General features: G+C 46.5%; 1 protein-coding gene across 1 annotated transcript in view; it reads right to left on the bottom strand.

The window, feature by feature from the left end:
• Slc9a9 (solute carrier family 9 member A9) overlaps positions 1-27,007 on the bottom strand; it is a 203,614-nt gene that overhangs the window by 133,777 nt on the left and 42,830 nt on the right. Inside the window, exon 6 of the mRNA XM_090323408.1 lies at positions 17,830-17,945. Within this exon, the coding sequence (XP_090179534.1) occupies positions 17,830-17,945 (116 nt within the window). The remainder of the gene's footprint in view (positions 1-17,829; positions 17,946-27,007) is intronic.

Genomic DNA, 27,007 nt, shown 5'->3' with positions numbered 1-27,007 from the left:
CCCGCGGAGCGGTGGAATGGTTCCGGACAGAAGCCCTCGTACTGAAATACTACACTTGTCTTTAAAAAGTAACTTTTTCATCCTACGGAGAGAATCATCACCTATTAGCACCAGAACGTTCATGTCACAGGAGATATCTGTTCCTGGAGACAGAACCCCAGGTATCCAACTGCCCGGCCCTGTCTTGACTCTTAAATGAGCTTGCTTGCTGCAGGACCTCTGTGTGTGTGTGTGTGTGTGTGTGTGTGTGTGTGTGTGTGTGTGTGTGTGTGTGTGTGTGTGTACCAGTAGTAAGGCTTGAACGCAGGGCTTTGTGCTTTCCTGTGGCTTTTTTTTTTCACTCAAAATTGAGGCCCTACCACTTGAATTTTTTTCTCAATTTTCTTCTCTTTCTTTTTTTGTTTGTTTGGGTTTTTTTTTTTGCTAGTTAATTGGAGATGAGCGTCTCATGGACTAAGCTTACAGGCGAGAGCCGCCAGTACCTAGCTGGGACCATCCCATGTTCCTAAACGAGACGCTGACGTGAGGCATCTGGAATGGTTCCGTGCTAAGATGGGGGACTCTCAGGGGTCCCGAGACTCACTCAGGAAGATGCCCAGGTCACAGCCACTTGCACAATGATGTGCGTCTGGTGTGCACACCTCCCCCACCTTCCTCCTTCATTCATTCACGGGCAGCGGGGCGGGCAGCGGCACAGTGATCACACGAGGGAGCAGATGTCTTCTGTCGCCCGTGGCTGGGAGAGAAGGGCAGCCGTGAAACACAAGGTTACTGTGCCCACTCTTCCTTTCTTAACTCTTGTCTTGGAAAAGAAATCATTTTTCCTGTACTCAGTGACATTAACATGTGAAGGATGTCTGTTGTGTAGGCTCACAAAGCCGTGCCTTAAGAGGTCCCGAGTTCCAATATAATTAATTATCAGTAGGTTTGATATCCACGAGCGAAGACTCTTTGGAGTCCTTTGTACTTGGGATGAGTTAGAAAAGATTCTGATACCAAAAGGCCTGAGAACTCCCGTCCTGAGGCATTTGTGGTCTATATTGAATTAGTTTACTCCTCATCCACCGAGAATGGCAGTAGATAAGCGTGATCTTGAAGAGAAATAGGAAAATAGTCCTTGAAATTACTTTCCGTATACTCACTTCTCATAGGATTCTTGCTGAGAGAGGCTTCCCAAATGTTAATATCCTCACTCCCCCACCAAGAAATAGCCAACTAGTTCTTTTGGCATACATACAGAGATTCTTAATAACTACTGAGTGAGGATGGGTCTTTTTCCTGTTACCCCCACCGGCGCCATTTTACCCGAATTTCTGTTCCTGATAGTTCTGTGTTTGTGTAAGTCCATGTGTGGAAAGCAAGAGCTTTGGGAGAAGACAGTTTCTTCAACATGCAGATGTGTAATAAAACCAGCAATTATACAGCCTTTTTCGGTTTCAATCATGGCCACAAGGCATTTGAGAATAATCAACTTTTCTCTTTGCTTAATGGAGGAGAAAGATGTGGATTGAGGAGGTGATGTGGATTGAGATGTGCCATGTTTATACACAGCTTTGTTTCCTTTGTACAGCTACTTACAGGTAATTTACATGTATTAAAGCCAGAAGTTTACCCCCCACCCCAGGTTCGCTGACATAGAAAAGGCAATTAGAAGGTCATAAGGTTTATCATTAAGAAATCTATGACACACTGATTAGAAAGAGAAAATCCAGACCATAAAATTAAGGCAAGGGATATTTTCTAGGTCTTGTAAACTATGGATTGAGACTGGCGGGCACTTCAGCAAATGCTTTGAAAAATTTCCCAAAAGTACCTATGGCATGAATATTCTAAATTTAACATTAGCTAAGAACATAAACATTTAACAAAGGCTCAATTTTCTCACCGATGGGGTTTAATGAGCCACGGTGCAGTTTAATGGGGGAATCTGTAGTCTCTCTGGGTTCTGAGGGAGACAGCTCACACAGCCACACAACTGTAATCGAGATGATCACTTAACCACCTTGTCATTTAAAAAAGATGAAAATGATGGTCGAGTGTTTACCTACAAAGATCAGCCAGTGCACCAGGAGAAAAGCCTGGTGGAGCAAAAGAGCCGCCTGAGAGAGGGCACATGACCGCGAAATCAAAACCTGGAGGCAAGTATCACCCCCCCACACCTACACCCGCCCCACACCTACACATACAACCACTGGAGCTCAGGATACCTAACAAGTATAAGGAAAGTTACAACATCAGTCATGATCCTGGCTGGCACACAACAAGGAGTTTCATAGGCAGATTATTCTCTCTCTCTATATATATATATATAATAAACAATAATAAAAATATATAATTTACACACACATATATATTATAAACAATAATAAAATATATAATTTACACACACACACACACACACACATACATGAGAAACAAAGACCCCGTGTCACCCTTTCCCAATCAGCTGAGGAAGAGCCAGGAGGACATTCCAGAGCTGCCTCAGCCTGGAAGGAGAAGATGCCTTCTGTCCAAATCACTGAGCAGGTGACAACGGTCAGCAAGCCGGACTGGACTGAGAGAAGACAGGAAGAAGGGCCCCACCCCAGAGGGGTGGCAGGTGGGTGGGTGGCAGGGCAGAGCCCCCGCCCCCATGACCCGGAGCCCAAGCTGCCTGTCCACACACCCCAAGAAGCTGCCAGTGTTGCCTTACGACAGCAAAGGGAGGCTTCCCAGAGCTGGTTCAACCACAAGGAAGAACAAAATGGCAGCCTTCTGTAGAACAGAGATGGCGCTGGAGAGCGCGAAGCAGAGTCAGCAGGTTCAGAGCTTGCCCCACTCTCTACCCCCGCTCCCCCGAGGTTTTCTCTCACAAGCAGAATTTGGAGGGAGAGGGTAAAAAAGAACAATGAGGGTGAAGTCGGTTGTGTTGACCTGGGACAGTGGCATAAGGAAACCCAGCCAGAGCCTGGAACAGTAGAGAGAGAAGAGCACGTGGAAAGAGAGCAATCTGATCCAAGCTGGACCCACAAGTGTGCAATGAACAGACAACCGGGCCCAGATGGATTTCTCACCTTCGGATCTGTGAGATGAGCGGTGCAGGCTATCACACACCGCTGGGTTTGTGGTTCATGTATTGCCTTGGCCCTGGAGAACAAATATCCTCTGTTCCCCTTTGGTAATGGTGAGCTGGGCACTCAGGCCTTCGTGACGGGTCAGCGCACGAGTTCCCGAGCACACCTGTGCTTTACAAACTGACACTAACTAAGCACCTACTGTGTGTCTGAGCCTGGATACGGAAGTTTCATAGACATTCCACTTGCTAACAACCAGCCTCTATAAATGTGTTGCTCTGTCTGTCTCCAGAATGGTATCCTCGTTGAGCCTGAAGCTCTTTGCTTGTTTTTCTTTTTCTTTCTTTCTTAAGTTGGGGTTTATCTCATTTGCAATGGAAAAAAGAAATCTCTAGTTTCAGAGAATCGAGTACGAAGAGTCCAAGCACACCTTGCAGCTCAGGAGTTTGCAAGGTCAGACAAGGAGAGGAAAAGAAAGTCTTCCCAGAGCTGCTGCGTGACACGAGAGTCTGCAGCGTGAGCGAGCTGGGTCACCTCTGACCGTGTGAGGCCGCTCCCGTAATCCCTTCCTGACTGGAAGGCCAGGTAAGAATGGAAGAGGGATGACATTTTCCAACATGAAACCAGACTTGTTAACAACAACAATCCCCCAAGAAATAGCCTGCCAGCATTCTTCCTTTCTGGAGAAAATGTCGATAATACATGTGTTTGCCAAGGCCCCGGTCGTTTCTGACAAGCACCGGACAATGAATTCGGAGTGTGGATGAATGAGCAGACACAGGAATCCCTGAGGATCACACTTCATGCAGTGAAGGCCTGAGAACCGGCGGCTCCTGCCCGCCTCCCATTCTCCCCACACCCCAGCCCGGAAGTCCTGACCAGGGAAGCCAGCTGTTCACGCCTATCCCACATCCTGCGGACCACAGACGTCCCTTTATCCCTAGTGTCTAGGTCAAGGGGCAATCTTTGTCCTTTCCTGGCCTGGTTCTAGCAAGAAGGGAGCTGCTTGGGACAGATGAAGAACAAGAAGACCCAACCCCAGCCAGCCTCCGGGGCATGCTCCTCCTCGGGACACCTCCACTTATTTGCAGGCTTGTGCCAAGCACTAACCCTGCACTTAGAGGACCCTAAGAGCGAGCGCCTCCTTCCTTTTTACTCCCAGGCTTTTGACCCTCACGAGACAAGCTGACCAGTGTGAACAGCCGGGCCAGATGGAAAGGACAGACGCACAGGCATTTCTAAACCCAGGTTGCTCCTGTGTGCGGTATTTTCCCTGACAATAATTAGAAGACGGCATGGGCTGGACACCCGGGCCCCCAAACTCCTGTCCCGCAGGTGTGCCTGGAGCGCCTGGGAACAAACCGCTTTCATTTAAACACAGCCATTCTCTCCCAGCTGCCCAGTGAATTACTTCAAATGCTTCGCTTCCCCCCGTCTCCAGTGTGCTCTAAAAATCCTATCCGCGGACCAGCTGGACGCTTGCTTTCTCCTCTTTCACGATCTGGAAGCCTTTATAGAACTCGGCTGTCGTCTGTTTTGTCTCCAGTTCTGTTTGGTGGCACTGACTTTCTCAATCGGAGCTTCCACATTCCCGCACAGCGACTCCCTGCCCCCCCCCCCCCCCGCCTTGCTGTTCTTCATTCTGTCCTGAGGACTGGAACGGTGACTCCCCATCGGAAGTCACCACCGAGCTTTATCTACAAAACACGGACACACACGTCTCCAGCGTGCTTGCTTTCCCTCTCTGGGCCTGAGGGCTAAAGATGAAAGGCCAGAGAAAGACTGTCTTTTAAGGCCCTTCTATGCCCCCAGTTCTGTCTCTCAGACTGCAGGTGCCATACACGGAATGCTTGCGGTGTTTTCCTGGTCCTGCCGATGGGGCCCTGGCACGGTGGCCCGAAGGGTGTGATTTGCAGCTAGAAAGCGTTAAGTGTAGCGCACAGCTGAGTATCCTGCGAAGTCAACCCTGAAGACACCAGCTGGCGATTTAGTCTTGCAAACACACACACACACACACACACACACACACACACACACACACACCAGAAAAGTCTTGAAACCTCAGGAGATGGAAACCCAGCTTTTCTATCTTCCATTGAGTGGCTGTGCAAACTCAAGTCAATCTTAAAAATCTTTTTGCATCTCAGTGGTTGTACCTCAGGTAAGAAAGGAGGCCTTCTTTAGCTAACACAACAATGGAAAAAGAAAGGAAACTACAGGTGCAGAAGTTGAGTTCTTTGAAAGAGATAAGTCTTGGCTGCTATATTTCTCAGTAAATTTGTTCAGGAATCGAATCTGCATCTCTGTGATGGGTATTTGTTTTACAGAATTAAGTTTATATAGAGGGTTTGAAAGTGACCCAATGGCAGTGTGTTTAACACAGAACCAGGTAGACAGAGGAAACACTTGCGTACCCTTCAATGACACTGTTGGAATCATAAATTTGCAGTGTAAGTAGCTGGCTGGCTGGGGTCTCCAACAGCCTGCTGTTTTCTGGTGGGCCAAAATGTCCTGTCGCTTCCACTCGCAAGCCAGGGAAAGCCCTCACTCCACCACTGGTGTCTCCCACAAAGCAAGGCAAACACCACGTATCGCCCCAGTGTCTCTGCAAGATGACTGAGCAAATAATTCAGGAGCGCAAACTTTAGACATGAGCATTTGTGTTGAATTTTTATGAGCATGGGTTTAAAATCATTTCTGAGGCTTCTCTCCTGCTTAGTATATAGTAAATGAATGTTGACTTTGGTTCTGATAGTCAATGCTGTCAATGAAAACTTGTTTCCCCTCTGTTTTGTCTGTGAATAAAACGTTGGTCAGCTTTCTCCTACATTCTTACAGAGAGTGTTGATAACTCTGCCTCAGTGATAAGAAACCACAGACCTAATCTCCTCTGAAACTCACAGGTGCAAAGGCAAGAGAAGACCAGAAGCTGAAGAAAAACCATCATTTTTTTGTTGTTGTTGTTGGCTGATTTGTTTTTCAAAAGAAGACAAGATCCAAACCAAAGACACAAATGCAGACTGCAAAGAAATCCTGAGATACACCCAGGAGCAGACCGCGCTGATAGAGACCGGAGGAAAGCAAAACAAAACATTAAAAGCTTCCCTAGGTATGCCCGCATCAGTAACCATTTCTTCCGAGTTGAAAAAAAAATTCTTTTTTTTCCTAAATGGAGGCATTCAATAACAAATAAAAGAGAGCGCCCAATTAAGTCACCCTTCCCAAAGAGGGCTTTCTCCAAACATAACAGTTCTGCTTTTAATGGCAGGTTCCGGGTCTGTTAATCAGCCATCTTCCTCCAGGCTCAGCTCGGTGCAAGTAACAGGGAGGAATTCAGCAAAACGCTCTGTTTAATTAAAAGGAATTTAATTAAAATATTTTTGTACACATGGCCGGTCTCCATTATTTATGCTGATGTTCCTTCGGCTCCTTCCTAGACACTCCGCCCCACCCCCCGACCCTGTTTTTAAGATCCACAGCGGCGCTTTGGCAAGCCTTAATACCTATTTTTATCAAAACAGCAGTGCAGCTCACACATCACCCCCCCCCCGCCGTTCCCATGGTAACCCAATAGACAGGCTCTTTGGGTCATGAACGTGATCAAAGGTAAGCTCGCTCATGGGCCTCAGAGCCTCCATGACAGTAAACTCTAGAGAAGAAAGGTGGCTCCTTTCTTTTTTCTTTTCCCTTGCCTTCCCCACGACTTCCACGCCAAGTGGCAATGGTGACTTGCAAATGTGGCATCTAGAAACGCTGATTCCTGATCTTTCCTCGGATGCTCATAGAAGAGAGGGAAATTCAGGTCTGCCATCTCTCCGGTGCTTATGCCATAGGGACACTATCACCTTTTCTTTTCTTTCTTTCTTTTTTAATTCCCTTTCCAAGTTGGGGAATTTATTCTGGAGAGAAAACCCCACCTCCGGGAGCCCCACTAAGGAGAAGCCCGTTTGTGTTCTCCCACGCAGCAGGACAGCACGGGGCAGCTGCGGGGGGGACAAGGGACGGAGCAAAGGACGTAATTCCAGCTAGGCAAGCCACGGAACCGCACCAACCCCAACCCAGCTCCCGGGGAGGTTTGGAGATTGGTGGTTGGGATGGCGAGGAGCAGAAAAAGATGAGTGAGTAGGGACAAGAAACTCACGTGGGTGACGCTTCCTCGTTCTGCCACAGCTGTGTGTGTGTGTGTGTGTGTGTGTGTGCGTGTGTGTGTGCGTGTGTGTGTGCGTGTGCGTGTGTGTGCGTGTGTGTGTGTGTGCGTGTGTGTGTGCGTGCGTTTCCAGATGAGGACCACAGGAGTGCTAGCTTCACACCTTTAAATGTACAGCGGGTATCAGAACACATAAAGAGCCCTGGCCGGGTAAATGTAATTGGATTCCTTGTTTCCTTCTTGGCTAACTTGGAATGTGCCATGGAGGGGCTCGGTGGGTAATGGATGAGGAGGAAGCAGGCTTTTTTCCACGGCCACTTTGAAAGAGGACGGGGGACCTGGCAGCTTTGAGTTCCATAATAAAGGAGTCGGAGGGCCAGGGCAGCGTGGCCCCACGAAGCCACGCTCCCAGCCCCACGAAGCCACGCTCCCAGCCCTCCCTTGCTTTCCTTAGCTTTGTCATCTATACCTGGAACCCTCGATTCTTCCTGGCTTCGTTCCATTTCCCGTGGACCCCGCCCCACCCCTTGCAAGTACCTGCTTCCTAGGGTTTATTGGTTGGCTCTGACCTCCCCTTTCTAAGGAATTACACTGCTGGCGTTTCTGGAGGAAAACTTTTCTACACCTGCGCTGGGGACCCGGACTTCTGAAGTCTCCACTGCCTGAGGAGAGAACGCACGGGGGGAAACTTTCATCTTGATTATGGTTGTGCTAAGAAATAGACCAGACACCCCAGACTCACAGTCATGACCTGATATGGACTGCTAAGCTGACAGTTTATATAAATTTACACCGAGTTTCAGGTCAGCCTACAAGAGTCAGGCACCGAGCTTCTTTCCCTATCCATAATTTACCACATTGGCTCGGAAAAGCAACTCGATCACTCACGGTTCTTCTACTCATTGAGTCTCCGGCTAAACGCCGTCAGCACTGATGCTTTGTTGTTGTTGCTGTCCTGGATTCAGCTCTGAGCACACTGAAGGAGAAGTGATCCGGTCTCCCGTGCGTTTTCGCTGGAGAAGCGCTGACATAGGACGGAAGGGAGCTCAGCCCCCACCACAGTCTTAGGAAACTGACGAGGAAAGTAAGGCGGGGAGCGGGGGTCCGGCTTCGACTCTGTTTCCCGAGCGAGATCGCAGGTCCCGCCTCTCCAGAATAAAAACAGCACCAAGGCCAGGCTGGCTGAGCTCCCACTCAGCAGCACAGAGACTGTGCCTTTGTATCCGTATTCTTCCTGACTTCTAATTTCAGTAAATGAATGATCATCCATGCATTTAATTTAGTCTCCAGACAGGATAATGCCGCAGTGAATTTCCTAATTCAATTAACATAAGCCAGTAGTCTCCTTACGAAAGCCACCGTCTCGGGCTCGGGGCTTCATGAAGCGCCCTGGATGGCCTGGCATGAGCCGAGCCGCCTGTGCGACGTTCGTGGGTCGCAGGAGCGTGCGGTGATTTTCGTGTTCTGTACTTCATGGTGTGTTGAGTCATTAAGATCTTTTCATTAAATTTCTCAGTGCTCCACCAACATGGTATAATTAACGGGCTCATTTTCTCACTTGATGGGGAATTCTGAAGTTCTCCTTTGAAGTATACGGGCACGCGTGAGGCCACAGTACACTCACGCTCTGTCTGCTTCTGTGTGCTAACCGTCTTTTCTCTTTACATTCTCTCTCTTTCCTTCGTATCTTCCAGCACCGGCTATTCTTCACAAGTTGCTCTTTTCAAGGTACACACAGGGTTAAGAGCTAATTATCCATACATAAATGCACAAGGATAACGTCTTAACTATCCTTATAAATACAGTTTTCTGCATTTTCCTTTACCAGAGTCCACTGTGCCTCCCAGACAACTCTTAAGTCAACTGGAAGAGCACAACAGATTCTTCTAAAGGACTACATGATACTGGGCCGACGGTCCTACAGTCTATCCTCTTGAAAACAGGTATCGATAACTATCCCGTGTGTGTGTGTGTGTGTGTGTGTGTGTGTGTGTGTACGCATAAAAGCTAGTGTTTTTACTTGTGTGAATTCCACTGCTATGGGCCAAGAAGGGCTGACATATTGTTAGGTTTTTAATAGCTATCACCAGATTGCTTTCCAATAGTCTGCTATTGACAGTGCAATGTTAAGAGTCAGCGTTTCCCCACATCCATGCCAGGCAGCCGTGACTGTCACTGGTCAGGTTGCTCGGGGTAACGCAGTTTGCTATTGTTGTGTGACACCTGCCCACGACTTCTCAGTTCAGACGACTTTTCCTGTGTGAGGCCCAAGGTCCACGATTGTTTTCACGGCTACAACTTGGCTCTTCGCGGTCACTATTTTTTTTTTTTTGGTTCTTGATTGCAGATGACCATGTTAAAGCATTTTCTTGCGTAGGACAGGTAGAAATACCCTGCCACGTGCATGTAGATGAGATTTCCAGTGTCATCTCTCTACTGGCTTTGTTTCTTTTGCCTTTTTTTTTATCATGTAAGAAAGTACATTCTATTTTTACAAGCAAATGTGTATCTATTGCTTATTCGGAGGATTCTGGGTTTCCATTTTTTTAAAGTTAAAAGTAGTTGTATATTCCTCATTTATTAATATAGATTTATAATTTTAGCTTACCAAAACACCCTGAAGTTTTATTATTTTGAAACAAAATATTCCACCAGAAATTGTGCATTCTCAAAGCAGTGCTGTCACGGGCATGATCCTGACTCTCAATCAAAAAAGTAGGTACAAAGATTTTTTTTTTGCCAGTCCTGGGCTTGAGCTCAGGGCCTGAGCACTGTCCTTGGACTTTCTCAAGGCTAGAGCTCTACGACTTGAGCCTCAGCACCACTTCCGGCTTTTTTCTATGTATGTGGTACCGAGGAATCGAACCCAGGTCTTCATGCATGCTAGGCAAGCACTTTAACCACTAGGCCAAACTCCCAGCCCCCAAAGATTTTTTTTATAAAGCAATTTAGGAAATTTTAACCTGGCCATATATTTGGTAACATTTAAGAACTATATTAGCTTTTTTAAAAAATTTGCTCCTGTAACAATTTATCACAAACTTTAGTGCCTTCAAGCAGCATAACTTTAATATTTGATAGCTTGGTAGATAGCAAAATGAGAAGAATCTCACTGGGTAAAAGTAAGGTAGGGCCAAATCCTTTCTGGATGCCAAGCTGTGTCCTGTTAGCCTCCGTCTTCCTTCCTTGGCTCACAGCCCCTTCCTCTCTCCTCAGGGCCACCGACGCTGTGTCTCTGAGCCTCAGAAGCCACCATCACCCGTCAGAAAGAGATCTGTGTGCATCCAGTTGACACGGATGGAACAGGTAATGGAACACGGCGGGGAGAGGTACCCATAGCTGTGTCTGGGGGGAGGCCAGATGCCACTGCTGTTGGCACCACCTGTAGCTGGAGCCAGTGCTGCTTTGGGGTCCACTGCACATTTTAAGACAAAAGCGGCTGTAAATTTTATTTCTTTTTTAAAACTGGGCAATCTGAGTGTGGACTGGAATCAACAGAGGAAGGCAAAGGCAGGACTGAGAATGGCCTCGTGCTTGTGTTTGCTAAAAGACGGTGATTTTTTTTCCCGTAAGCAGGTAAGATGGCGATGCCCGAATCGACTCAGAAAATGACTGAAAATGAACGGAAAAGGACATTCGCGGAGTTTCCACCTTTGAATACTGCACCTTCCGCAAGCCATGGAGCACCTGTGAACGGAGACGTGCGCGCTGCCCTTATCCCACGTGTTCCTCAGACGGCGACAGAGTTTCCTCCTTTGGGTTATTGTTGGGTGTTTGCTGGCTTGAACCTGCAATCCTGGCTACTCAGGAGGCTGAGATCTGAGGGTCGCTGTTCAAAGCTGGGCAGGAAAGTCTATGAGACTCTCATTTTCAACCATCCACCCAAAAGCTGTAAGTGGAGCTCTGGCTCGAGTGGTAGAACAGCAGCCTTGAATGAAAACGCTTAGGGGCAGCGCCCTGGCCCTGAGTTCAATCACCACCCTTGGCACACACACACACACACACACACACACACACACACACACACACACACACACGTTTAAAACACAGATAGCTATAGCTATAGATCTCCTGACTTTCTATATAAATGGGTGGACTGAGGCTGGCATGGGAGGTACGTGCAGGCCTGTCCCACAGTTTGGGCGACCTTCTTCCTCAACGTAGGATGTCTGATTTACTTCATAAATATTTACTTGATGAGCCCTCTGCCCTCCTAGGCGTGCCCTCAGCTCTAACCACTGAATGCGATGTAGGGATGAGAAAAGACAAAAGGGATCTATAAAAGATGATTAGCTTTGTCTTGTCTAAATGAGGGACTGAGCCAATAATTCACATCAGCCAGACTTCTAACTAAAATTGATTAAAAAAAGAATTATAGATGGTCATTTCCCAACTGGCTACACAGGTAGCCTCTGTGTAGTCTTTTAGATAAATACTTATTTCTGATATTGAGTGTGCCCAATTTAGAAACATTAAATTCTCCAATACACTTTGGAACAGGGCTAACATACCGTAAATGTCAGGTCTCCTGGATTTGTGACAAGCTCCATAAAACAACATGATAATAGGCATTTATAAACAAAGCGAGAGTGAGATTGTCAGGCCTTAAGCACTTGTTATTTATTTCCAGCCAAGGAAAGGGAACAACTAAGACATTCTGCTTGGTGTTTATTGAATCTACTTTTTCCCCAAGCCAGAGCCTGTAGTATTTTATGGCCTAGCTGACACATCCATGTATTTTAAATCACATGGATATTCACTCTCCCTTCTCCCTGCATTGCTTACGAGGTATGGTAGAAACTAGTTTTCAGGCTATTATGTCCTGCACAGAAAAAAAAATGAGACTGGGAAGCAGAGAATCCAGAAACGGAATTTCAGACATATTCGTCTACTCTCATAAAACGAAATGGCCTGCGTTTCCACCAAACGCCTGCATCTCTGCCCCGTGGCTTGCCTGCGCCTCATCCATCTACTCGATTTTCAGTGGTTTACGAAGGGCCACGCATTTGGCGAGCCACCATTTCATTTCCGCCTTGTCTGGCGGCAGCACTGTCTAGTGAGACGTAACAGGGTCCACACACGGAGTTTTACACCTTCTAGCGTCCATAGTGAGAAGGGGGGTGAAAGCAGGTGGACTTACTGTTAATAGTCTAGTGTGTGTACTTGAATATTGCACATTTCGACAGGCTATTTCGACTGAGGGCTGGCGGGTGGAGCGGGAGGAGCCCGGCCTGCCTGGCTCACCCACGGCTCTGGGTTGAGTCCTTCGCCCCGGAGAAACAAGGAAAACAAGACCACGACAAAACGACCGATGGGAGAGTTTTCCAGACGCCTTGCACTGGAGGGCATCAGGGTTCTTATGGCACAGTGTGGACTCCACTGGACACAGGACCCCGCTAGCGTGCCCCATGTGACCTCGCCTGGGTCTGGGACACCCCGCATCGAGTTCCCTGAAACTGCCTGCACACAGCGGCAAAGCCGGAACGATTTCCAGTGCAGCATTCAAAAGGCTGCAGCTGTATTTGGGTGTCCAGGCAGCTGAGGCACAGAAAATGGAGACGTTTCAGTCCAAGTCGGAAACAGGGAAACTGATGAAATGACAAAACTTGTGGACGGCTTCCCGCAGCCCTTAGAGGACATGTCAGTCCCGGCAAGACCAGGATGAATGCCTGCAGCTGCTGGGTGATTACGGAATTCCTGATAGAAAGCGACGAGAGTTTGCTTTTCCTAAAGGAACCTCCTGTTTTGGATTAACTACCAGCCCAAAAAAAAGCAAAAAACCTGACACGATTCACAAACCATGGTTTGGTATTATCTAGAAATTGTTAAGATTTTGACTCCTGGATGAGGAGAGGAAACAGGTTAGCTGGATGGCTGCACAAGAAGAAAGGTACTTGCAGCCAGATGTAGTGGCATAGCCCTATAATCAGGGATACTGAGGAGGCAGAGGTGGGAGAGTCATAAATTCCAGGCTGGATCGGGCAGAGTTAGCCAAGGACTATATCCAAACCCAAATCAGGGCAATGACCATAAAGGAGGGAGGAATCTCGGCTCGAGCAACACGAGGCTGGCCTGGCATGCATAAGGCATGGCTTCACTTCTGTACAGCGAGGGCTTGGCAGTGAGGGAGGGAGGAAAGAAAATCAATCAAATTACGGTTCTCTTAATTGGAGCCGTACTGAAAACCTGGCTGAAGAGAGCCTGAAGTACGCCGGGGTTAAACAAAATATATATATATGTAATTAAATCCTAACTATGTATCTATGCGAGATAAATGTGAATCGATAATAACACCTAGCTAACGGAGAAAGAACTAATTTAAAGAAGGCCGAGAAATAACTGACTTGGAGTGCACAGGTTCTCTTTCATAAATTAGTGAGTCACAAGAATGTAGACAATAAATGAGTAATTGCAGGGTGGGTGTAATTAGGTGTTTAAGGTTGTTGGAGATGTTAAATTATGCCCATCGAGGAGGGTAGGTTCGGCAGGTTCAATATAAGACTATGTGCAGTGAACCAAGAAAGCTCACGTTTCTGCCTGTGGGCAGGTGTTTTGGTTTTGTCTTTAATTGTACAGGAATACCTTTCGCCATGGCTCATGTGAAATTTGAGCCCTCACTGTCCAGGGCTTGTTACTGGTTGAGCTTAGGCTCGGGTGTTGAGTTGATTTTGCCGCTTAGGGGAAGCCAGTCAAGGCTCTGGTGGAAACTTCATCGCTCAGATAAGCGTTGAGAAGAGGGTGGGAGAGATGAGACTGCAATCTTCTCTCTGCGCAAGAATCTATCAAATCTAGAGAACCTCCATGCTTCCCAAAGCTGTGCATGCCAGGCTCAGTCCCCAGAATTCTCTTTATGGCTGTGAGCCGACTTTATATAGTTAAAAACAACCAGTCAGCTCATTTTGTCGGATACACTGCAGAGGGATATGGATCCCAGGAGGCCGATGTCGTTTTCCATTTCAGTCAGTTTCCCTGTAATGCCAATACAACCTCCGGGATATTTCCAGCCACAGAAGAAGCACGGCTTAAATGCAACTCAATTGTGCTCCAGGCCAGCGGAGTCACTCGACTGAATTCCGCAAACTCGGGCTTTATAGCTTTGGATCAGGATACAAGGAAGATAACGCTTCATGACACAAACATTTGTACAAACGCGAGTTGAAATGGGACCGGTTTCTGAAAGGCATGAATGCCCCACCTGTGGTGGAAGAGAATTTGCTAGATCAGGGACGGGTTAAAAAATAGATTGTCTTATGTCCTTGTCCCCGGTGGCAGCCAAGAGCCTCCTGTAGACCCCAGGGTCTGAGCAGGGGTAGCATAAAGTATGCGGAATACGCACGCGCCAAAGCTTAAAGACGGAGCCATCTCTCTGTGTCACATACAGGGGTCTCCGGCCCTCTAACCTTCACCTCGGATTTCAAACCTGGCACACGTTTACTTCATCTTCTTCTATGGAGAAAGCCATCCATTACAACCCCCACCCCGTCCCACCCCCGCCAACACACACACACACACACACACACACACACACACACACACACAAACACAGCAAACTTGGAATACGTCGTTAAGCATATGGCAGAAAGAGGGGTGTGTACTCCTAATATATCAAAGGCTTATAACATCTGATGATGCTCAACACCAACGACTCTACTTGGAAAGGATATCTTATAAATAACAGGTTTTCAGGAAAAACAAGTTGTCTATCCACGAAACATATACCTTGCTCGTCGCCAAGGTATCACAGGGGGACCGGAATCTTCCCACAGCCCTGGACACAAATCCAGTCTCGGAAGAATCTGGATGCATTTAGCTTTCCATCCCTTTCTAGAGATCGACCTCGAAGACTGGCAAAATAATAAGGTTCCGTGACTAAAAAGGACAGGAAAGCCCCCAGATGTCCATACAGGAAGGACTTCCAGCACAGATGTTACGTTCCGCAATTACCACACCGAATGAAGGTCTTGATAAGATGCCATGGAATCATCTCCAGAATACTATTACTCAAAGAAAAGAGGAAGAACCACCTGCCAAGTAGACTGTATCAGAGTGTGTAAAATGGAATGGTAATCTTAAAATCCAACCAGAATTGTGAGTGTAGAAGAGACAGAGGCAGTAGCTAGGATATCTTACACTTTTGTTCTGTAATTTCCATTTTGGGAAACTATACATATTTAATATAATTTTTGAACAAAAAATGCATGATGATCAGAAGAACATTATTGTCTATTGACTCATGGCTTAGCCATGCAGAGCGATTATCTCAAGCGATTTTAAAATTAGAGCAAATTTTTAACTCTGCCTTCCAAGTGGAATATATTTAAAAATAACCACAAGGAAATCTAAAACCATTTTCAGTCCCTGTATTTTTAGTAATAAGATATGAATTGAAATTTTGAGAATATATATTAATATTCTCAAATGCTCTCAATATTTTATATTTAATTGAAGCAAGTAAAATTATTAATGTAGTAGGTTGAAGGAAAGTAGGCAGAAGAAAAATTAAAATTCAAGGCAGCGCCTATAAAAAGTCTACAATCTTAAATCTGAACTGAAAAAACACAACGTTTGAGTTTGTGATATAATTTCTCCTTAGTACAAAAGGCCTAGGAACAGTGACCTATCTGTGACAATGAAAACCCTTCCAGATTTCTGAACAAATTTCTTGGAAAGAAGCAAGACTCGTTGGAGAAAAAGCGGATTTGACGGCAGGTTGGAGGAAACACAAAACAAGGGTGGAACGTGTGGTTGAACCCACAAACAAGACGCGTAGGAAGGACCACTGGGGTCATGGTAGGAGAAACTGGAAGGGATTCTCACCTAATAAAAATGGAGCCTTTTAATCACCAAACAGAATAGTCACAGTGGACCGAAACTTACCAACTCGGTCCAAAACCTGTCGTGTCCAGAAAGACAGTCTCGGACACTGCCTGGCTGGTAAGTGTGAGGGAAACCACACATTATCTTGAAAATCAGTAAAGGGAGAAAACCGACCATGAATCACTTGTTTTGTTTTCTGCTTCATCTGAGTTGTAACATGGAGCCTCCATGGTAGCTCTGCTGAAAAATCAGCCTCTTGAAGGAGAATACCGGCTAAGAAATGCAGAAGGCAGGGTAGAACTTTCGTACCACAGTGTTGTCTGGTAAACAGCAGCTTCACAAAGCATCCTTGAGGGGTGCTTTGCTGTAAGGGGCAGCGGGGTCCTATAAAATGTGGGGCTTACCAAACTCTAGGGAGCACAGAGGGTAGAAATATGGTGAGACCTGGCAGGCAGGGCCCGAGACTCTGCGTTTCCAACAACGCGCACATGGTGCCCGCAAATGGTGGCACCAGCCGGGTGGGTGACTTTGGAGAGCTGGCCTGGGACAACTCTACACCGTGACTTATATTCTGTTGAGCGGGAATGACTCAGAGGACCTCGGACAAGGTGGCAAGGCTAGGGTGCAGGATTTGTCTAAACGTAAATAACCAACACTGGCTAAAGCACAAAACGGACCCGACATCTGTCCCCTCTGCTCCCGACGCCATCACATCCAGAGGGAAGCTTTGGTTCCTTAAAGCCTCAGGGAAAACCACCAAAAGAGAACCGGCGCCCTCTCCCCCAGTCCCCCACTGCCAGCCTTCCCCGTCATTCACCCTGGGGGCAGAGAGAAATGGGGGGGCTCCTCTTGACTAGTGAAGAATCTGATGAATTAGGCTGGCAGCTGACTCACCTGCCACGAGCTCTCTTCTCACACCATGCAAGCGAAAGCTCACAGCATCACCTTTCAAGTAATCTTTACCACACACACACACACACACACACACACAGACACACACACACACAGACACACACACACACACACACAGACACACACACAGACACACACACACACAGACACACACACACACACAGAGACACACACACACAGACACACACAACCAGACACACAGACACACACACACACACAACCAGACACACGCACACACAGACACAGACACAGACACACACACACACACACACACACACACACAGAGTTCCATCTGAATCTACTTTAGTCGCTAACTCTGACAAGAAAAAACAAATGGGGCACACTGGAGTGTGTTTTAGGAAACCATCTTCACCACAGACGAACCAATGCTTCCTTTTCCAACAGTCAGATGGCATAGGCCACAGAGGGGAACTCGGGTGAGGAGAGATTGAACAGTCATAGCAGCCAATTAATTGTAACGTGGACTCTTGGTTGGAATCTTACTTTGTAACCATCTGACATATCAGTTAAAAAGGTTAAGGTAATTGGGGATACTTGAACAGTGACTTGATCTTTGATGTTGTTACATCTTGATTGTATTTTGGGGATTTATACTAGCAATGGTCATTTTTTTGGAAAATATATATACACATCAAATACAATGGCTAGGATTTACAATGACAATGAGAGGGGGTGGAGGGAAGCTATTAAAAGGTGGTAATATTTGGTTTCTGCTAAAGGGTATATGACGATTCTTTTTAGTCCATGGCTTACTTTGGATATGTTTGAAAAGCTTCCACAGTAGAAAAGTATTTTAAAAATATTTTAAGTCAGGAATTTGCAACATTTGAATGTCTGATTCTTTCAGAAGAAGAAATGTTGTATTCTTTGAGCAATTACCTGGATCTGTAGCAGATATCAGTGAACCAAAAACCAAACAGTCGGTGAAATGGAAGTCTCCATGTTTCAGCTGGCCGGCATGTTCCATAGCCTTCACAAAGCCGTACACAATTAGCCTGTAAAAGAGGAAAGCAAGATCTTTAAACGTCGGCTTGGGTCCTCAGTAAACCTAGCTCAGAGTAGCTGTGCTGACATCTGCCAAGGATTGAGTTACACGTGGGCTTCCTTGGTTTGGGAAGGCTTTCGGCCACCCGCAGGGTGTGGTCAGCCAGTCGCTTTCTAGCAGATGGGTCTTCACCCATCTGCCCTGCCGTGGAGCTGGAGTGGCCGCCGTCAACTGGCACTGAGAACAAACACCGAACCGGTATTGATATTTCAGGGAAACGTCTCGTGGGCTGAGATTATAAAGGTTTTTTTTTTTTAATCACCTTTGCATTCCAATGCCTCAGAATGCAAATGGTCTGTTTGGGTTCTGTCCTTTGCCACAGCAGCGCTTTTAAATTGCATTCAATTAAGAGATTGATTTTTGCTAAAACTGTGGTGGAGAAAATGCCGGCATCTGGAAACGGAGCCACAGTGTTTGCCTAAAGCTTGAAACAGTCCTTGGAAAACCACAGGCCATCAGACCAATAAATGCATGTGGAAATGCTCGCACGCACTTAGATTTCAGGTTTTTGAGCATGGCTAAATGCCAGATATCATAAAGTATAATTTCATCAATAATGCATGTATTTCAAATTCAGTTAAGTGAAAGATCTCCACAAGGGAGATACTTGATTTAAATGCCTTGCGCCACAGAGACGCTGTACATGACTTCTGACTGCCATTTCAACTTTGTTACACGTAGTACATAGGAACTTCTGACTGACCAATCTGCTAACAGTGAACCAAAAAGTGGGTAACAGTTACCTACAATTTATTTATTATTGAATTCCTCTGACGTATAATGCTGAGATACCCGATAGCTTATTAAATAGTTTCCCGTGGGTTCACATCAATAAATGAACCCAAGAGATATGGGAAGATGCATATTCAGATTATTTCCTATTCTGAGTATTTAATATACTCCTACATTCAAGGCACATGCCCACACACGGTGGATAATGGGCAACTGCTTAAACTGTACACAGGAATCCACACTGGGCACGAGGAAAATAAGCTGTTGAAAAGATGAGTAGAGTTCAGGCTTTTATAAGCCATGCTCAATGTTTAATATTTCTATTAAAATGTGTTTATTGAAAGTCGAGTATTAGGCATTCATGTAAGTGGAGAATGGGAATGACAAAATCCATTGTTTTTGTTAATCTTGGTTCTATAATGGGAACTAAGTGTGAACTTTTTCCTTTCTTGCTTTGGTGAATTTTCCCAATTCTTTTAAAAATAATAGCTATTGTCAAAACCAACAATGAACGTTAGCAAATTCTCTTACAGACACAATGGGCGTTCATGGGGTGGCCTCATCCTCACGGTCTTCTGGTTAGATGCGGTAATTACCCATTAACAGATGACCGAGTGAGAATTCAGGGAGGTCGTTTAACTTGCCACCCTGCCACAGACAGCATGCCACCGGAGTTCAGTCTGAATCCGGGCAGAGGGACGCCACAGCCTGAGCCAACACCAGCTCCATTATGCTTTCGAGTTGCATTGTCACCAGGTCCAAAACAACGTCCAGACCTAAAGTAACCATAATTATAGCTGTTTCCATGATGCAATGCCGGAAAAGTAAAACAGTGGAAAAGTGAAGCGAAGCGCGCGCACGCACACACACACACACACACACACACGCACACACACGCACACACACACACACACACACGATATGAAACCCGGCCGTTCAGCACGAGCTCGTGAGGGTTGATGTTTCGATCACTGCTCTACCACTGCCCGTTATTACTGACAAAGCTGAGTCAGTAACTACCAACTCGCATACGCGACAGCATTATTCTTAACAATAAGCCATTGCTTACGAATCCAACACACAGACCTGCTGTCAGTCTCGAGGCGCGGCTCAGCCAGCCTGCGCTCACTGCGCGGGGACACTAGCCGGAGGAGGAATCGGATGCCATGGGAATCAGGAGTCGGGCCAGGCGGGAGTCCACGTTTCTGTGTAGGTCCACTGTGGATCTCCCTGATAACAGACGGAGGCTGGGCCCGAGATTCTGGATCCTAATGCAGTCCCAGGTGGCACCGAGACTGCGGGTCACTGGTGTACACGTTATGTCACAAGGCCTAAGTCGCACATAAGCGTGTCTTTTTCTAACGCATGGCACTGTCTGGGTGGGCATCACTTTCTTTTGAATTCCTCACCAGAAGGGATTGTAATGGAGAGGTGAGGGACGGTCGAAAGTTTTTTAGATTGTTAGGATATGTGGTTAGCAATAAGTAGGTGTAGGTAAAAATTCAGACTGTGAGCTGAAGAGGAAGAAGAAGAAGGAAGAGAAGGAGGAGGAAGAGGAGAAGGAGGAAGAGGAGGAGAAGGAGGAAGAGGGAGAGGAGGAGGAGGAGGAGGAAGAGGAAGAGGAGGAGGAGGAGGAAGAGGAAGAGGAGGAGGAAGAGGAGGAGGAGGAGGAGGAGGAGGTGGCGGCAGGAGGGTTGTTTGGTGGCTCCTGTGAGGGACAATCCATCAGAGCTGAGTGCTTTCCCCGTATGCCAGGGTCTGAATGACCTTTGAATCCATCTTCTGCCATTATACCATCGGCCAAAGTTTGGTTTGCATTTTGTGTTGGGGAATTCTGATATATGAGTTTGAGCCAAGGCATTTTCCCCTTACTGGAAGTATTCTGTGGCCAGTAAAGTCTTTTGGGGTTGAGGATGGGAGGAAGTTTTCAGTGTCAGGGTCCCTGACCATGTGTAGATAAGGAAAAGAAAAAAAAGCAGATGCATGCACAGTAGCGGGGTCAGCAGGTCCACACTTCCAATCTCAGATGCAGGATTCTCAAGCGGCAGAGCTGGAGCGGTGGTCGTGTACAATGACGAACCAACAACAGCAGGATGAATTGAATGCCAATTGTAATTAAAATTTCGGGCCACATGAAGACGAAAGTCAGAGGGGTCACGGGGCATCAAACAGGATGGAAAAGAACAACTAAAGGTAAGATTCAAAAGCATTACAGGAGGACGGTAGCATATCTCACACCAGGTCATTTCTAAGGAAGTTTAAGAGCCTCTGATTCGAAAACACTAAGAACAAAAGACAGCCGCATTCAGAAAGAACCCCTTCTCTCCCTTCTCTTCCCCACACCGCCATCTCTGGATGTGCAAACTCGCCTCCTCAGTTCATTCTCACTGTTGACTCACTTTGTTCCTCTCGCAGAGCTCTCTCCCACACACGTCAGGTTTGAGAAGAAACTCAAGGGAAAATGTTTTGCCTTGCACAATCCTCTCATGCTCTTGTTGCAACCTTGACTATGACCCCTGAGTGAGGTTTCCCGGAACGCATAGTTGAGAAGGGGTTCAGTCCACCCTTGTTTGGCCCTGCAGCTGGTGAACTCACCACGTCTGCCTGGGCAAAACTACTGGCTGCATGGGACAGAAGCAAGTGACCTGGGAAGAGAGGTCCACGGGCACATCAGAGTCAGCGCAATGACCATCCAGGGATCTCGCCTCTCAAAGGCTCCACATCTCCCGAGCACCACTCCGTGGACCCAGCTTTAACACAGTGAGGACCCCATCTGTGGCCTCGCCCCTGATGCCTCGCTTGTGGCAGCGATAACCTTTTGTAGACCTGTGTAAACCGATCAAATTTTTACAATCAGATAATGGAAAGTTCTCTCAGGTGGAGACTGAGCCCTTGGCTTCCTCCTGGAACATGGATGCTTCATAATTGTTCAGTTAAAGAATGAAGCTACTTTACCTCATATTTGACTATGATCCTCAATGCTAATAGTTGACTGAATGACGCTCTCGACAAGCCTTACTATATTTGTAAGGTTTCTGTTAAATTTAACATATATGGTAAGTGTATTATGTATAACACATACGTTCATTATATGTTATATGTACAATTCATGCTATATATCCTGTATAACACATAACATATGACTTATATGAATCACATATTATACTTAATTTATATCTAGTTAACTACATCTGGTTAACTTATATAAATAAGAGATAAACAACTTCTATATAACTTATACATGGTAAACTTGTATATCTAAGCTTAGATATATCTTAGATATAAAAGTTAACTAGATCAATGTATGTGAAGTAATGCACCTTCTATCTGGCAAATATAATGTAACCCTTCTATTAATTACAATAACAAATATATAGGAAAAAGTTAACTAGAAACACACTTATAGACAAGTTAAAATAGAGTTGTATATAAGTTAAATGTGTGGTTCATATATTATATATTACATATGGAGAGAAATATTATAGTAGATATGTCGTATATTGCATGAGGAGCAATATACTATATAATAAACCTAGGGGACCTTTGAGATGAAGAGATGTGTGTGTATAATGGATGAACAGACGGATGGCTGGATGCTTAGATGATAGATACACCAACAGCTTATTTCCTGAACTGTGAGAAAATACTCCAAGAGTTCTATATGACTATAGATATGACAACTGTTCTTTTCCTGTCAGGGGGCTGGGGGCATGTAGGGGTCTGCCGCCCGCTGTCAGTGTCTCCAGCCATCCTTGCTGAGCAAAGAACCAGTGAACAGGGGCACTTTAAAAAAAATTCTGTTTCACACAAAAGTGTCAGGAAACAGACTTCTGCCAGCACAAGCTGCCCCAGAATCCCAGGCCCGTGGTGCCTGACTCACTCGCTCTCAGTGATCACAGAGTATCTGTTCCTCTCTCCCCATTCTGCTGCTTCCAATAATCTGCCCTAGCACACCCCCCCCCCGACACACTGACACCAACACACACACACCCCTCTCCCTAAAGAATTCCGGTAGGGGTCCAGGCGGAAACGGGCTGAGCGCTGAAAGGCGCCTGAAGCTCACATCATTTCTAGGCTCAGTTCGGGAAGGGAGAAGCTGGGTGGATGCCATCTGTCTTGGTAGGCACAAGAAAGACTCACGGAACCCATTAAAGCTTTGGCTTGTGGATCATTCCGTCTTTGGCATTTTCCTTCAGCCTGAGTTAGAAGGACGATGCAGTTCACAGCCTCTTCTGGGCCCCCGCCAGGTTCTCACAGGCTGAGGAAGGGAGCTAGCCACAGAAACCCCTTCAGCAGGGCCTCGTGTGGCCAGACACGGAGCGATCCCCTGGGAACTGCCTTCCTTTCCCTGCCTGGGTCTCGAGAGGCACGTGGAAGGGGCTGCCGGCTTTGCACGCGTTCGGGGCTGTGGAGGTGGGCAGCCCCCCCCCCACCCAGCTTCCTTCCACAGAGAAGCCACAGGCCTGGGCACGGGTGAGGCAGAGACTCGGGGCTGGACCGGTGGTGAGTGGTAGTTCATGACGATGCAGGGGGAGATGGAGAAGGGAGGGATGGATAGCTATGGAGAATCTCCATGAAGGGAATGCTTGATCCACCCTGAATGTGGAACAACCCAGGAAAGCTATTATTATTAATAATAATTAATAATACTAATTATTATTTTAAAGAAAAACAAGGTATGCCTTTACATCTCAGCAATCTGAGAAGTGTCTGCAATAAAAACATTCCTTAGAAGTTGACTGGTAAGAAAGAAATCATCGTGTTGAGTGTTTGTGTTGGGATCGACGGGTGGGATGGGGAGAACGGTGTAGTTTTCCTGTGTCTGGAACACCGGCTTCCGGCAGATCTCCTGGCAGGTGAATGGAGAGGTTGTGGCACCTGGGGAAAACGCTGGGCCGGAGCCCAGGGTTTCTGGAGACAACAAAAACTACAGGATGCAGTATGCCAGGGGATGTTTCCCCCAATGACTTCATCAAAAGTTTTCTGGCCTTAAAAAGGAAGAAATTTCTACTCCTTTAAAAAAAAAAAAGTTCTGTCCTCTTCGTTCTCTAATTCTCCCCAAATTTCCCTTTCGTTTTTAGCCAATTGTCTTTAGTGGCTTCTGTGCTGTTTCCCAAGACCAGTGTCTACTTATTCATCCATTCTGGATTCCTAAGGCTCAATTATTCCGGATAATTGCTATTTTAACATTCGCTGCATACCAATGGGGCTCAATTAGTTGGTTGTCTCTGAGCTCTCCTTTCCCCTTAAAAAATGAGTTCCCAGGCCCCACTCACCCCACATCTCCAGTTGCAGCTTCTGCGGATGCTTCCCAGCCCCTGCCCCTCAGCTGACGAGGGAGGTGACGCTCTCTTCCCCTCTAGTCAACCCAATGGGCTGATTCAGTCCAGGCGTGTGGAGAGCACAGTACGTAAGCCTGCGGTGTGTTTGCACACGTGTCTTCCGAGGGTGATAACAATGATGCATCTCCCGGGTATGTGACGGATGGAACGAGATTGCTTTTCCAAATCAACCAACCAATACGCAGGACAAAGAAAACAAAAGAAGCAAACACAAAACAACTGTGTTGTTGAACAGCAAGGTCGCCCCACGATTTTGCGGGGACTCCGTGTTGAGTAGTGAGCCCTGGAGCCAGGAAGACCTGGGCCGAGGGGATGAAGCCACCATGGCCGCCAGTCAGGCATCTCAGAGTCCAGGCTGGTGGCAGATGCCGCCCTGTGCCTGCCATACCCGACCCTGGAGATCGGGGCAGGGGAGGGCGTTTAAGTGACAAGACGACACGCTGTCTGGTAGGAAGGTGGGTCAAAGCAGATGGATTGCTCTTTCTTTCCTTTTTTTTTTTTAATTTCATACTTGGGGGGGGGGAGGTAGTCCTGGAGTTTGAAGCCGGGGATTCCATGCTTGTCAGGCAGGTGCTCTTTGAAACACCCGAGTGTCCAAGGAGATGTTCTGGAAGGATCTGGCTACGGGGATTCTGGTGTAAATCTCCCCTTAATTCTCAGGGAGTCCAGGGTCAGCTTGAAGTGGAAGGGACTCTTGCCAGGGATTCTTAGATTGAACTTACTCTTTAGTCGTTGCTGGAGACGAGCGAATCGTAGATTTTTAAACAGATTTTTCGAAAGATTTCCCTGCTTCCACAGAAAGCTATGTGCAATTTAAGTTTTTTTTTTCTATAAAAAAAATTAAGAAAATGAGTCACCTCTCTAACCATAGAACACGCAATGATAAAGTGCTCTTCAATGTGACTGAAGAGTGAACTTTAACACTGTCTGGCACATGGAAGGTATTCCAGAAATATTGTTGACTGATAGAGATAAAAAAGAAGTGCCTCGGAGTCTCTGAGGAGACAACCGTCTAAAATTTGGTGGGGTTTTTTTTCTCCTTCTCACTCTATTAGTTCAACTATGAATAGTGAAGGAAGAGCGTTTTTATCAAATGCTCTCTGCAGGGTGCTACTGGGAGGTCAGCGTGGCTCACGGTTAGCTTCTTAAAATCCAGATGTGGGCTGCTCTCCTGTGTGAAACATCAGCATCTGGAGACCCTGACGACCCAGCTCCTCTGGCCTCACGTCCCTCACGACGACTGAACTTCTCTTTGACGCATCCTTTGCTCCTCACTACCAAGGGAAACGGCCTTTTCCTCCATCCTGCCAACTTTTTATGGCTGGCGGGGCTCGTCTCTCATCACAGATTTGGGGTTTCGGATTTAGATCGAAAAGGAGGGAAATCAAAAGACAGCTGGGAGAGAAAACAAACAAACACCGCCGGGACGACTGTGTCCTCTTCGTAGGTGGAGAAGCACATTTCTGATGACCCGCATTCTGAGCGGGTTTCATTTGTTTGAGCTGCAACGCTGCCACAGGCTGTCCCTGTTTGAGTCCCCACCTCCCGCTCCGAGTCCTTCATAGCAGGCCGCACCGCACACAGCCTGAGAACACAGGCCACGTTCCTATCCTCGACTACCGGCCGAGGCCTGGGGAATACAGGGGCTCAGTGAGCGGAAGATGGGCACACACCAGGCAGGGGAGGATGGTATGGCACACGGGTAAACCCTGGAGACGCCCTCCGAAGTGAAACACGCCGACTACCAAAAGACAGACGCAGTACGGGGAATTAGCTAATACAGGCAATGGTAGAGGCGGAAAGCACACTAAAGTTAGCGAGGGGCGAGGCGTGGAGGGGAATGGAGAGTTATTACTTCAGGCTGGCTATGGCCTGGTATTTCTGACATTCTCAGAACTAAACACTTGCTCTACGTAGGTGGAAGATTTATCAACTATGACAAAGAACAAAGTTCCTGATCAAAGCCACATCAACACACTTGAGCCCCCATATAAGAGCCCGGACCCCAGTTTCCATAACAGAAGAGAATGGCGGGAACGGCTTCTGAGATGCAGCTGCTTAAAGGAGAGTCCTCACAAGGAAAATACATTATCTTTTTCATTCTATAAACGATAAAGTTTCTGTAATCAGTAATGTGAGGAAGAAAAAGTAGATGATACATACCCAAGTACTCTGGGAAAACTCTGGGAATGACTCGATAGGTAATACTTTATTCAGCCCTGAAATTCTAGATTTAAGCAGATAGGCTATTAGTAAAATTAGACTTGCATGAACACTCCAGTGACCTCGGGGAAAGTGAGGTTGGGGATTTTCTCATTGTCCATGAAACAAAGTCCAGGGCAAACAGACCTGCTCTGTATGAGTTCAGGAACTGCTGAGAGAGGAAGGAAATAAGGGAGGGAGGAAAAGAGGAAGGGAGGAGAGGAAGGAAGGAAGGATGGAAGGAAATAACAAACCAGATAAAAGGTAGAGGGAACACATGATTCTGTAAAAGCGAACACACACACACACACACACACACACACACACCAGCCATATCATACGTAGGTCACTAAATAAGTCTTTGAATCCTAATTTGATTTCTTGGGTATAACAATCTAATGCAGGAATAAATGGATAGATGTCTAATAGCTCCTGCCAACAGTTTACAACCTTGGTGTGTAATGCATATGGCCCTAGAGAAAGAAAGGTCTGAGGTCATATGCTGTTAACCACCCTGCAACATGGAAAAATTAATTCACTTGGCTTCCCGAAAACTTGAATATAATCCTTGTTATTCCTCTTTCAGATCCTCATTTCAGATGCCCTTGTCTCTTCTGTCACCACTTACGCATTTTAAACACTTGCAGACAACACAAACAAGGATTCTTATCATAAATAGAAAACGCACCTCTATAAATTCATATCCATATGCATGCTATGGTCTTTTTCTGGAACC

The sequence above is a fragment of the Megascapheus bottae genome, chromosome 32 (assembly GCF_031878675.1).
Source record: "Megascapheus bottae isolate mThoBot1 chromosome 32, mThoBot2.hap1, whole genome shotgun sequence".
Taxonomy (NCBI): domain Eukaryota; kingdom Metazoa; phylum Chordata; class Mammalia; order Rodentia; family Geomyidae; genus Megascapheus; species Megascapheus bottae.
This window is presented reverse-complemented; position numbering and strand designations above follow the sequence as displayed.